Consider the following 14,746-nt stretch of genomic DNA (forward strand, 5'->3'; position numbering starts at 1 on the left):
TTAATTTAATATATTTTTGCGTCAGAGTTTGACTTCCTGTCCAGGTATCCTGCGATCAACTATCCTCGCAGACATAAACCTGACTTGCCACCCAGCATGCATCGGTTCGCGATGTCACAAAGTGCGTTGTGAAAAATACCCTGGAAATTGCATCAAACTCGACAACGAGATGTTTTGAAAAAATCGCGGATAAATCATGCGCTTTGCGATGCCATCTTGGTTACCTTAATCGGAAACCTCTTTGTCACCAAGCATGCATCGGTCGCGGAGTCACAAAGTGCGTTGTTTGACCGTGCTCAACGACTTTCGATACTAAGTACTCCAGAATAAGTTATTCCCCGGGGAATCGCGAATAAACAATAATAAACAACTGTGAACAATTCCCTTGAAAAAACACTTTTGAACGTACTGGGCAAACTGAAAAACAGAGATAATGGATAATTTGCATAATCCTATTGCTGATGCCCATAATTGAAATGGCTGTAAAAGTGACAAATCCAAACCTATTATCGTTTTGTAAAATGTTATATACAGTGCATGATATGGAGATTCCGCTATCACTTTTATTTCACCATGTTTTACAATGTGAGAAAAAAACACTCACAAGTGCCCACGAACCTGCAACTATACCTTTAAAAAAGTAATATCATTTGCAATGATGGGAATATAATTTATTGTACGCCTGTCGGGGAATATTCAAGAACAATAATTTAAGATTACAATGGGAAATTTAATCATTATTAAAGCAATATTTGACGTTCAGATCTTTATTAACGTGTTAAGAATTCCCACATATGACATCAGCTGTTGAATAAATCACGACTGAAACTACCACGACGTAATCTTGATTAGTTGCCTTACACTCTCAAAAAAAAATCGTTAATACCTCAAATTATTGTTGTATCACATGCAATAATATTAAGCTAGCAAACATGATGTCACAGCACTGTCATCTTTCACAATCCGGTACCTCATTACTGACAGTACTGTTAGCAAGTTATATTGTCAACGCCAAACATACAAAGTGAGTACATTGATTATATAACTGTTAATTTTTGAGTAATTAAGTTAGTTTGTTTCGAGTAAATCCTATTTTTTTTACTTGTATTCACATTTACTCTTTGAACATTTTCAATATTTGTAGTCCCTCCCACTTCTTGATGTTTACAATGTTACAGTAATATTTGAAATTAGATTGCATATGGCATTGTGGATGGACGACGAGAGGTCGATTTTTGGAAAGAGGTTCGAGTCACTCTAATATTGGTGACAATGACCGAACCTTTTGTACCGAGTATTTTACGGGATATTTTCATCCTACCATATTAGAAAATGCGAACTCCAAATATGGAATGACTACGCACGTAAGCGTGCTATAATAATAAAAACATACATGGCTGCCACCACGGTTTGACATAACTCCACACGAAGAAGTTCTCTGATTCCGTTCTGAAAATTTTGGATTTCGGCATTCCCATGATGTAGCCTTGGGAGGAAAAGATGTATAAAAATAAGGTTATACATCAAAGTATGTATTCACTTGATTGCCTGATAAGAAAAAAATTTCACCTATTATTGACATGATTGAGATACTTAAATGCCTCAATTTGAAAGCACTTCATTTTCTGTGTTTTCCCTGCACTTTTTGAACAAAGTTAAGTTACATTCCACAGCCGTAAAACTAGTTAAAGGTAAACTCACTACAACAGAAATCGTTTTAATAACAGCCACAACTGAAACGCAATGGGATTAAGGTAGAGATTATAATATTGACATAGTAAATATTTTAGCTGCATGTTTATATTTCAAAATTCAAATTAGTGTCTGTGATATAGCACGAAGAATTTACAAACCTATTGCAATAGAACAATTTAAAATGAATTCATCATGTTACTTCAACGCCTAAATCGTGATTGGCTATCTGCATGTATATTAATATACGCAATTGCAATTACAATATATGCGCAGTTTTGCTCGGATATAATTAACACTTTCTCCAATCAAGTAAAATAATATATCGCCATAGTAATAATGTAGTTGCAATTAATTGCATATAAAACCACGACCATAAGGTCACACTATTTCATTATTCGGTAATTAATTTTAAAATACCCGCCAACTAAGGTTAGAACATTTCTAAAATTACCTGATAAAGATTTATAATTCACACCGAGACAGAATCTCAGACAAGTATGCAATTAATTGTGTTTATTAAAGCTTAGATTTAGCTTGTTCGGAACAAATTTCTTTTTCGACGTGGATTCAATACAGACATTATTATCACCATGGCCTGACCCTGAGCATTTTATTAGGTGGTGACTCAGACCCAATAATATATCAACAAATATGACAGATTTGCACGATAGATCAGCAAATATATTGAATAAATAAAACATGTTTATGTTGGCGGGTATCTGTAACAGACACCGTACCTGAGCCACACTAAATGCTTTAAAAAATAAATGAGACATGAGTTAAAAGTACTCAGACTTGATGACTGTCCAACTTTCAGTGGCAGAGTTGTGACGCAGGATGAGCGAGTACACGCCCTCTATACATCATTTGTTTGTACTTCGTAGTTCTTGAAAGCTTTTTGTCTAAATGACATAAGATACTAAAATTGTACACAATATTAAAAACGTAGATTAGGTAAATAAATTTGGTGTCATGAGTTTCAATCATAAAAGCTGCATAACAATACAATAATACAAAAGAGGAAACATAATTTTGCTGTGAATTTGAACAGCTATTAGTAGAATGGGTTCCTCCAATATTGATCTTCGCATCGCCCGTCTCTTGTACAAGGGGTTTAAAAATAGAACATACACCGAAAAGCAGGAACAAATCTTTAATCTACTACAGCTTGTAGCTTATTGCAACGTATTCGCTGTATTCTCTATGCAAGGTTGTAATTTCGCGGACGATTTGTCGTCATTTTTTTTTCAAATTGTAAACATTTTTATTTTATTTTTTACGTGACGATTGAACATCAGCAGGTGTCGGAGTGTTATAGTTGAATTATTGCATTTTTCGTGATGCTATAGACATTTTTGTAGAAGATAAGCGGCACAGATGTGAACCGAGTGACCTCACAAATGAACACTGTTAACAGCAACACCGCTATTTGACTTTTATATAAAATGTTCTGCAACTTCTGAGACAAATCAAAATAATAAGAATTCTACTATAAATTTGCTCATTATGTATTCATAAATAACGCAGACGAAAGCAGAAAGTATTAAAAATGCTGTAGTTCGCCTAGAAATTGAGCAAACAGAAACGACGACAATCGAAAGATCAAACGAAAACAAACAAATGCAAGTGCGTTCGGAAATCTTCGGGTTAACCTCAGACTCTGAGGACAAACGTGTCTCAATAAACCACCAGCAAGGTCTGACGAGGCACTCATCAGGCGTAATCCCAAATTTACACCTACAACAATAGACCTTGCGAGTCTTTTTTATAGTAGTCTAAGCCAGAATTAAAATATACAGCAATATCCTGCTTTGATGATGCTCATAACAAAAATGGTTGTAAAATCCCAAATTTAAACCTATTACCGTCATCAATTTTTATTGCACTATGTTTCATCATGTAAAAAAAAGCAAAAAAAAGTGCCCACAAACCTGCAACTATACCTTTAAAAAAGAATATCATTTTGCAACGATAGGAATATAATGTATTGTAAGAACAACTGTTGGAGAACATTCATGCAGCACAATTTAAATTTACCATGGAAATTGAAAAATTTTAAAAACAATATTTGACATTTGAATCTTTATTAACGTGTTACATATGACATCAGCTGTTGAATAAATCAGGACTGAAATTAGCACGGTGTAATCTTTAATATCTCAAATTATTGTTGTATCACATGCAATAAATTTAAACCAGCAAACATGATGTCACAGCACTGTAATCTTTCATAACCCGATATTAAAAGTATTACAGTAATATTTGAAATTAGATTGAATATGGCATTGTAGATTGACGGCGATGATCGATTTTTGGAAAGAGATAGGAGTCACTATAATATTGGTGACAATGGCCTCACCTTTGGTACTATTAAAACAATAAATAAGTGTTTAGACAAGGAAACAATTTCTACATAACAAATCGTTTTTCCAATCTTAAAAAGGCCGAATTAATTATTATAATTAAATCACCAGACCCGAATGAATCAACCAGAGTATATGTAATTCTTTCACCTGTTATTATTCCATTTGCTCATGTTTTCAATTGTTCAATAAACTAGAGAATCCCCGATAAATTGCAATAATAGTTTTAATAGTTTTTAATAAACAACTTGTATATATTCTTATCGCTTAGTAGATGCTGGGAACAATCATAAACTCATTAGTGTTTATGTAAATGATATCATGTTGAAGAAATGTGATACAAATATGCTTAACACAGTTTAAAGATTACATACACGGACTACCAGATTTGATTTATATTTATCCTATCCCAAATTGAACCTAGCTTTGATGAATTTCCTAGACCAAAAACAATCTAAAAAGCAAAATATGTGAAAGGTGTTTTGACAGACATAATTTAATTAGTCACAGAAATTATATAAAAAACACGCATCACGGGTCTTACAAGAGCGTTTTATTAATGCATAACGGTATAAATCATCAGCCCCACAGTAAGGTAAGATTTTTAGCTCACAGTTAGACAGAATTTAACACTACACATACAATTGTTCGAACGTGCTACGTGCCCCAGATTTCGCCCCTAATGAATAATTGACCCCGAGTAAAAGTACAGGGCATTCGTAGACACAGACTAGTTAGTTCTAGTTATTGTACCTTGCTTGGTAATTTATAAGGAATATTATTTCCCTGGCCAGTTTATTTCTGTGATAGTTTACAAATATTCACGTGAAGAGCATTAATGTTCTCTCGTTGTATCATCACTGTGGTATATGCAGTTTATGTTCATCCCACCCTAATTGTGTGTTTATATTGATGATTGATGTAGGCTGCGTTAAGAATTTAAATGTTGCAGGACACCAATTGCCGGAGACGAGTAACCACATCAGGCATAATTTATTTTGTACCTATTAAGTAGTTCGTGTGTGGCGTCGCGTGTGTAAGATTAACCACTGTAGGAGCCCATTCAGTGTAAAGCATAATTAAATATAATGTGTTGGTTTTGTTTTGCTCATATTGGCATTCTATCAGAGAGAGACGCTACAGCAACATGGCAATCCCAACCTGGTCCAAAAAGATAGTATCTATTGTTTTAATCATAACGAGTATTCTCTTTGTGGTTGAATATAACAAATCTGTAACAAGAAAATTGATTATAGGTAAGTTGAAGGTATTATTTGTTTCAGTTATATGTGACGTTCTATAATTCGATGTCTTCATTGCCACTAGAATAATTAAAATTCTACGCCATGCTCCATGGTTGAAGTGGGCATCACAATATTATTTGCATATAAATTAAACTTTATAGGCGATAACTAGTTTGTGATTTAGACGTGGTCAGTTATATGGGTAGTTATATCGTCATTATAACAATTGACACATTGCTACTGTGAAAACAATTATTGTCTCGAAATATAATTGCAGAGTCTTTAGACAAGGAATATCGCCATGACAGTGTTGTACACCATGAGAAGAAAAATGTAGAACCAGACAAACACCCTATGGTGAGTTTTATTTAAGATTGATGTATTCGCATGCGCCATATGTCGTGTTGGTAACTTTGTTACCTATTTGTCTCATTGAAATGAAATTAATGTTGCTGTGTGGCACCTGTTTTAACTAACGCTGTTCTGCACCATGCCTTGCAGAATTCATCAGACACAGAGAAAAAGGATGTTTATAACTGTTGGAAAGCGAGTGTAAAACGAGTGAAACTAGCTGAGAACGCATGCCGAGATAATAATGTTACATATGTTGAACCACGCATGGTTTACTTTGTCGTATCGGAAAAATACAAGTTCATGTTCAAATTAATGCCCAAAGTGTCATCCACAACTTGGAAAAACTTTCTACCGACTATTGATTCTGACTGTTTGAAGAGTGCAAATATGATGGAAATGTTGAACCTCACTAAAACAGATGTGGAAAAATATACCAAAATAATCTTCTTTCGAGAACCACTGGAAAGACTGGTGTCATTTTACTTTAATAACATACATTACACGGTAAACCAATCCAGCCAAAATAAGCAATTCGATGATCTCATCAAGAAAATTGGATTACGGAATCACAGCGTGATGGCACGTAATCCAAAGGGAAATGAAATATATAATATAACATTTATAGAATTTGTAAAGATGGTCATTCACCACCATTCCTATGGGGAATATATGCCACTCGGTGGACATTTAGTCAAACAATATCGAAGATCATATGTATGTTCATTTAAGTACGATTTTATCGGTCATTTTGAACATTTAGGCGACGATGCTGCGTGCGTTCTTAAAATTATTGGCCTTGATGGTATTTATCGTTTCCCAGACATCCATGCTCAGAAAGGGAATTTGAGATACACAGAAGCACTGGGAAGTTTATCCAAAGATGTTCTTGAAAGTCTTATTGAAGTGTATCGGTTAGATTATGAAATTTTTGGGTATAGAATTCCTACATTTGAAGAGTTTAAGGTTAATCAGGGAATGTAATACGTTAAGCTGTCGTATTGTATTTTTTAACGACTGAGGCATTTAAAGACAAAAAAGAAAACATATATGTAAGATGGGCATTTATAGCCTTTTCCTGTTACGACATGTGATCGAACTTTGATTCACGACCTGATAAAGTTTGTAATTATTTCATCCTATAATCAGAATAAGTTGTGTGAAAAGCAAGCTGTTGGCGGTGATTAAATGATGTTGTGAAACAGTTGCTCTGGGTTCAATGATTGTTTTTGGTTGTTTAATAGGTTAATACAATGGCGTTTGACTCTAATTATTGAATTTGGTATGTTGGCAGGTTTCTATCTCAACCCATATTAGTATTATAAATTGATGACAAATGGTTTTTTGAAGGTTATTAGGTTTTTCTTCTCTTTTTTTACTGAAATGTCAGTACCATTGTTATTGACGTTCATTACTATTAAGGAAGTTTTTTTTATATATTTTCATTTCCCTATTTTTCAGTTTCATTTTCATTCTTTGTGGTAAATGCATGTTTTACTTCTAGTTTATTTCTAGTTCATGTTTTACTTTAAGTTTATACGCATTAAAATGCTTGAAATGTGCCACACAAACGTCACTTCAGTTCTCATACCAAGATAAGTCATGCTGTAACTTTATAATAATCTATCTTGACTTTAAAAAAGTAGCTGTTTGTCAGTTGTCGGCTCTAAATAACATTGAAGCCCAAACACAATTATCTGTATTTATTGCCTAACTACTGTACAACATATAATATTTTCTACCATTGTGAAGTAATTGTTACTTGTTGCGGTGTTTATTTATTGTTGTATGAATCAACGAGTCTTGTAAATTTGAAGCAATTTACATTTGAGTCGAATAATAAAATAATTTTTGGGCGCCACAAACAACACAGCATGGCATGACTATTAACACGAGATAGACACAGAAGAACCGACATACAATTACATAATCTATGATTCTATATTCTGCAACAACGAAAGACTATAATTACTCAAGGCCAGAACTGAGTGTCTACAGCATAAGATATTACGATACACATGTCGTCGACTTGTTTTTTCGGAGCTAGACTGCCTAAGTAATTGTAAATAAATAAATAATAAAGTTAAAACATTATTTCGTATAAATGAACAATAATAATCAAAATGTCTTTATAGTTCTTAATTATCAAAAATACTTATCAAACTACATATGTCTCAACTTCGGAAGCAATATATGGTAAATGGCCCGAAAATGGGCATTTTGCAACAACAGTTTGGCGACCATATAATTTTGTATCCCCATTTAGTTAACTGAGCATAAAATAAAAACATAGTTGTTAACATCTAGGAAATCTGATCATTTGTTTTAATGGCAGCCAATTACACTATAAATTATCGGAGCACTTTCATGGATTTCATTGAAACACACTTTTTCAATTGAAAGCACGCTCCTCAAATTTGAAACATGAGCATTATATTATATTATATTATATTACATGTGTGTTTTCTATTAAACAACATTATTAGGCATAATGTAACACACACAAATACAGTTTTCACAATAATAAATAATTTACGGATACATAAATGTGGGTGAAAGGTATTGGGAACACTTTATTCCTATAAATTATTCGTTATTGATTCGTTGTATTTTCGCTTTGAGTCACATTATTGTTGTATTCTTTTGAAATTACATGTAATCCCATGATAAACTCACACAACCTTGACTGCTTCAAGCCATTTAACTATTCGAGGGTATTAGTACAACATGTACTAACGTAAGGATGAACACACTTCGAAAGTAAATACAGTCAGAGTTTATTTACATGGTGTGAATCCTTGACTGTCTATATAAACTGTGACTCAATGTAATTCTTCAGTTTTTTCTACCTAACGCTCTATGACGTCGTATTCCTGAATAAAGAGTATTCTTTGCTGTAGAATACTGTCTCATTGTCACTCTGTCTCGTAACTGTGTAGTGTATATACACTAACAGACTCGTTATAATACGAATCATGCCTTCTATTGTGATATCCAACCACAACTATAATCTGGGACTCAAATTGCCGATTCGTACATAAACATTATGGTATATGCCATTGACCTAATTAGACGACTACCTGAGGTGACTTAATTCAATCCATAATGAGATAGTCATGACATTACCTGAAGGAAATGGTTTTACGGCTTATTATTTCACTGCTTTATTAAGTTCATACTTCATTAGTTAGAAACATGTCAGTACCAATCCCAAGCACCAGCTCATGGGAGAATTAATTGTTTGTACTCTTATATCGCTCTATTAAGTACAACTGGAAATCGAGGTATGTGGCGACGTACCTCGTGATGGAGTTTGATTTCCCGCAGTTGGTGAACGGAAGTCGAATCTTGACATTCTATCATGGAGAGACTCTCTAGCTACATGGCTAACGCAACATGATCCACAAAATAACAGCTATTGTGTTAATTATAATGAATATACGGTTTGTGGTTGAATATAACAAATCTATAACAAGACAATTTAATATAGGTAAGTCGGAAGTTGGAAGGTATTATTTTTTTTAGTTATTTGTGACGTTCTATAATTTGATGTCTCTTTTGTCACTAGACTAATTCAAATTCTACGTTGTTCTCTATGGTTGAAATGAACACTTAAACTTTATTGATGATAACTACAAAATGTGATAATTCCAGAATCCAGAATGACAGATATATAATGATAGTATTTTTGAGAAAACAAACATAATCCTAAACTGTTATGAACATATAAGTCGCCCTTGCCATTTTCGTTCCCTCGTTTTGTTTCAAAGTATAAATTGTGTATGGGCCGAAGAACGGTTTCATACTGCGTTATTTATATGGAATGACTTACCACTCATTAGAAAGAGCAGTGATGCATAACGAATACATGCTCCTAACATTCATGAAGTATTCACACGTGTAACACCGATCACACCTTAAGCTGAACCAAGTAGCTAAACACCCTGTAGTTATTTTATTGTCTAAGCAATATAATGTTCTCTCACTGTTCCATATGTTCTATCTTTGATTCAAAAAATTAACACTCAAGTTCGCCAGTTAAAGTACATCAGCACGACTTCCGGTATAGTAGTAGCTCGTATTCTTGGTAAACATGGACCGAGGTGCGTGGTCTTGGTAAAGCTGGTTGTACAGTATCCCTGGAGAAATGTCACTCGTTCTTAACACGTTTAGACTCCAATAAATGTCAACAGTAAATCCAATATAGGCGTGACGTCACAAAAGTTATTATTGTCAACAATTATGAGAACCAAACGTATATTATCATGACTTCGGATTAAAAATTCGAAAATTATGCCTTTAATGTTAAATGTGTTTTAATGTCGGGAATAATCGTAGTGACACACAACATAAATCCGAAACCATTAGAAATTTTTTTGGCAATTCAGGCTAAACTGCACATAGTCATTATGTAGCTCCATGGTGATTTCTGAAACGGACAGTAAAATAGTCGAATATCTGTCGAATTTGAATTAGTAAAGTTCCGACCACTACGATACATGGAGTTGATCGGTATTATCCACGGCTAGAGTCAACTTTGCTCCACGGATTAGCTCGCTTTGACCTGAAGAGCATCGTGAAGATGATGATAGATCGCCATCTTAGATGTTTTCCATTCCTTCTTCATAGAGTGGCCCTAGCATGTTTTGTGTCACTTGGTTCGTAGTTCAGCTCGGCACTAACAAAATCACAAAGGTCACATCTAGCATTTACATATACATGACGGACTGAAGGTCTAAAATAAGATACTTCATACCCAAATTGTTGATGTTGATAAAAACCGCATCAGGACAACAATTCCACGATAAGGATAGAACAATAAAAACCTATAAAAACCTCACAATTATACATCACAAACAACCTCATTCAATTTTCACGTTCACCATTTATCTATCACACTTAATGATCTATCCTATTGGAAAGTTGGCTCAGGCCATTCTGATCAGAAACGTACATATCCCAATGTATTACCTAATTTCGTTAACTAGACATTCTAACCCAGTATCAGAGTCTCAGGTAAATCGTTCATGTTTCAATAGAAATAGTAGAAATAATGATTGTCCTTCCAGGAACATCCTAAAGATTGCAATGGGGCTCAATACAGCATAAAGACTGACAACACACTGGTAATGAACGTAATACTACGGACAAACTTACTGTATTGACAGTATTCTGAAATGACATGCAACATGCAACATGACATGCAACTTAACTACTATATGCTGCTACATCAGAATCAGAATAATTATTCACAAGTCGTCACGCTCATTTCCCTCATGTCATGAAACACGACAATTAGTCACACTTCCTTAGAACCTAAATAGGGGCTATATCTGGCTAAATTCCTGATGTTGATCCACCAGTAGTCATAACCCTCCCATCTATCGGTGATCTTAACTTTTTCTTGGAGATTCACATCATAACACAGTCACCCTCCTCAAACATTACTTCTTGAACATTCTTGTCATACTGAGACTCGTCGTACTGAGTCAGATTGTTTTTCATTGCAAGCTTTTGAGAATACTCAACGCATTCCTTCAGATCTTGAACATTTTTCGTTATAGATCCACCAGGTATATTGTCTTAGGGTTTTAGTCAAAAAATCAGTTCTTCGATGATGTTTGATCCAAAACTTTTGTCCTTGGTCTTAGTGTATTCTCGCTGGACATCTATAAAACCTTCATACAGATGTTATAGTGTTGTTATTGTGGTCTGGATTAGTATCATCATGGCGAATTTGGTTGAATAATTGATGCTAACCAATATGTCATTAACACCTCCCCTTGCTTCTTCAAGTGATAGAAAATCCATTGCCGCCAATTCCAGCTGTTGCGATATCATAATTGATACCACTTAAACTTTGCTCTTTGCGCCAACTGGATCATTTCTCCGGTAACATCTGGGGCACATATTCATATGATGATTTACATCATCAACTATTTTCAGTATGGGATTGTGGTATATTTGAAAAATACAAGCAACCATGCTAGTGAAAATAACTGGTTTTACCGTACTATTGGGACTTACCTTCATTAATGTGTTTGTATAAACTGCTTCCTGGATAACATAACTAAATGCCGGGTATACATTAGACGATGAATTAAGTTAAAGAAAACCCCATAATTTGAACACTGCATGAGATGTATCTTATTAGACAACACGTGTTTGCAAGAGGTAAAATACAATTGAATAGCAATGGATCAGAATTATGTAATATGACTCGTGTTTTCAATTAAATACGTCATATTACATTGTTAACGTAATCCCTATTTGTATATCGGCATTAATATTGTTTATACTTCGACTTAGAATAGTTGGTCACATGCTGGTGGCATATGGAGGTAAGCAAATAAATAAATGCATTTGGAGTATTCACCAATATAACATCATCTTTACCAATGCCGCGATACGGGTAAGAAATGTTATAATATATTAATTCCACAACAGAGGAACAAATTTAAATTTTTTTTTAGATTACATTGAATGTAGGATATACTTTTTTATTGCCTTTCCTCATTTCTACGTCTATTTGCAGGTGAATTTGAATGCTAGGATAAGCTTTAGAACTCAGAATTAACCTTTCACAGAATTAACGTTCCTGCTTGTGAGCAAATAATGGCAAGGACGCTGCAGCACGTTATTACTGTCATGGTAACCACTTCCTGCTTAGTTATATTCATCACATCATATTCAAATTTAGTTCAATTTAACCTCAAAGAATTTCAACAAAACACGACGATAAATATATACTCGCGTAAGTCTCTGCACCCAAAGGGCATCTTGAAAAGATTGGACAAGTTATCGGTGAGGCTGAACCAACTCTGTGGCACGTTGAACATGACAAGCGACATGGTGTCGGCAGGATTTGCACATAATGGATCAATGCGTAGACTACATAATATATTAAATGACGTATTATCGCAAAATCGGTCTCTTAAAATTGGTATAATAGGAGGATCTATTTCGGCAGGTGGCGGTCTCGGGGGAGAAGAGTTTATTTATTCCAGTATACTGGAAGATTTGCTGTGTCCTGTATTGAATGGCCGTATTGAAATACATAACGCAGCAATAGGTGCAGCAGATAGCAGTTACTATAGATATTGTTTAAAAGCACACCTCAACGCATCAGATATGGATATTATTGTATGGGAATTAGCTCTCAATGATTACCTTGTAAACATTGGGCCTGATTTCCAAGAAGATTTGACAAGGCAAATCTTAGAATTACCACAGCAACCGCAGCTATTTTATGTTAATTTTGTCCATCGAATACTATTTACCACACCACGTCCATGCAGGGTCCTTGAAAAAGCTGGAAGCGATCCACTGTCTGTCCATTATGAAATACCGTCTGTAAGTTTGCCCAATGCGTTGTGCACATTGCTGAGACAAGGCCGAAAGGATGTACTATTAGGCAATGACAACAATCATCCAGGTCGCATGCCACACAAAATAGCTGCGATATTACTTATTCATTTAATAGAAAGTGGTTTTCAAAGTATTTTATCATCAGAACAAATCTATGGTATTGAAAAACTTCCTCTTCCACTCTTCAATGAATCACACACACTATTCCCACAATGCTGGTCGTCACTAAAAACAAAAGAAGGCAATTATCATCCTTTGACACCACTTCGATATGATAAAGGTTGGGCGGTGATGGAACCAATAACTGAGGGTGAGGAAAGCAGAATAGACAGCAAAACATTCTGGGGGTGTAAGAGTGAACGGGAAACCATAGTATTTCCTATAAACATTGAACCAATTATAAATGTAACAGTATTCAATGTGCATGTCGCGATGCTAGGCTGCATAGAATGTGGTCGTGCTAGAATTTCCGTTGATGCTATGAAATACACCGAAATCAATGCTTACTGGGAATGGAACGTTCCAAGAATTTTCCATATTACAGCTAACGTGGGGCCAGGGATGCATAATGTGACAATAACCAGTGTTTCGAATCAACTTATACGACTGATTGCTGTTATGGCTGGATAGATATGATTTTGGGAAGAGGATATGTTTAATATACAATATCGTGAGTTTTTTGTTAAACAAAAACTGGATTAAAATAATCATACAACGAATATAATAATGGATTAGTGCTCCGATTAGGAATTTCGTCTCGAGAATGGATAAGGTCCCTAACACCTATTGTTGACTTGATGTTTGGTGAAAAACAATGATTTATATTGAGTATTCAATTGTAGAGACTCATCAGACACGGAGAAAGGGGTTTATAACTGCCGGAAAGCAAGTGTATAACGAGAGATACAAGCTGAGAACAATAATGTGACAAATATAAAACTACACACGGTTTACTTTGTCGTATCGGAAAAATACAAGTTCATGTTCAAGTTGGTGCCCAAAGTGACATCCACAACTTGGACATACTTTTTGCCGATTATGAAGTGCATGGAGAATACAAATATGATGGAATTGTTGAACCTCACTAAAACAGATATGGAGAAATATACAAAAATAATGTTCTTCCGAGAACCACTGGAAAGACTGGTGTCATTTTACTATAATAACATACATTACGCGGTAAACCAATCGATCCAAAATAAGCAATTTGTGGATCTCATCAAAAACATTGGATTACGCAATCACAAAGTGATAGCATATAACCCTTAGGGCCATGAAATATATTACATAACATTTATAGAATTTGTAAAGATGGTCATTCACCATCATTCATATGGACAATATATGGCCCCTGGTGGGCAGTTATATAATATCATAGATCATATGTATGTTTATTTATTTAAGTAAAATTTTATCAGTCAATTTGAACATCTAGGCGAGAATGTGGTTCACTTTAACCTATTGTCACCCGGAACAAGTTGTGTGGAAAACAAGATGTTGGTGATGGTGGTTATTAATAAATTGTGTTGTACAACAGCTGCTCCGAGTTCAATGGTTGTTTCAACACAACACTATAAGAGTAGGTGGTACATTAATTACTTAATAGATTCATACAGTTGTGTTTGGCCCTAATTATTGAAATTGATAACAGAGGATGGTAAGCATGTACTATTTTAAGTTAATTTGTGAAGTTGTTTTGTGAACTTTTATTTTGCTGTGTTTTAT

General features: G+C 34.6%; 2 protein-coding genes across 2 annotated transcripts; both read left to right on the forward strand.

The window, feature by feature from the left end:
- Positions 1 to 960: 960 nt before the first annotated feature.
- On the forward strand, positions 961 to 8,555 carry LOC146750373 (carbohydrate sulfotransferase 11-like). The gene is made up of 4 exons (XM_085500943.1): positions 961 to 1,024; positions 5,187 to 5,314; positions 5,580 to 5,659; positions 5,804 to 8,555. The coding sequence occupies exons 2-4, from the start codon at positions 5,206 to 5,208 to the stop codon at positions 6,635 to 6,637; spliced, it is 1,023 nt and encodes a 340-aa protein (XP_085357069.1). The 5' UTR covers positions 961 to 1,024; positions 5,187 to 5,205; the 3' UTR covers positions 6,638 to 8,555.
- A 3,935-nt stretch (positions 8,556 to 12,490) lies between these two features.
- LOC102806019 (uncharacterized) lies at positions 12,491 to 13,651 on the forward strand. Its single transcript, XM_006822332.1, has one exon. The coding sequence runs from the start codon at positions 12,491 to 12,493 to the stop codon at positions 13,649 to 13,651; it is 1,161 nt and encodes a 386-aa protein (XP_006822395.1).
- The last annotated feature ends 1,095 nt before the right edge of the window (positions 13,652 to 14,746 follow it).

This window comes from Saccoglossus kowalevskii, chromosome 1, assembly GCF_978046115.1.
Source record: "Saccoglossus kowalevskii chromosome 1, keSacKowa6.1, whole genome shotgun sequence".
NCBI classification, from domain to species: domain Eukaryota; kingdom Metazoa; phylum Hemichordata; class Enteropneusta; family Harrimaniidae; genus Saccoglossus; species Saccoglossus kowalevskii.

Bases quoted from the DNA above. Each gene is read 5' to 3' on its own strand.
- LOC102806019 (XM_006822332.1), top strand. From the start codon at position 12,491: ATGACAAGCGACATGGTGTCGGCAGGATTTGCACATAATGGATCAATG.
- LOC146750373 (XM_085500943.1), top strand. From the start codon at position 5,206: ATGGCAATCCCAACCTGGTCCAAAAAGATAGTATCTATTGTTTTAATC. The intron at 5,315-5,579 runs GTAAGTTGAAGG...ATATAATTGCAG, and splicing joins AACAAGAAAATTGATTATAG to AGTCTTTAGACAAGGAATAT. The intron at 5,660-5,803 runs GTGAGTTTTATT...CATGCCTTGCAG, and splicing joins AACCAGACAAACACCCTATG to AATTCATCAGACACAGAGAA.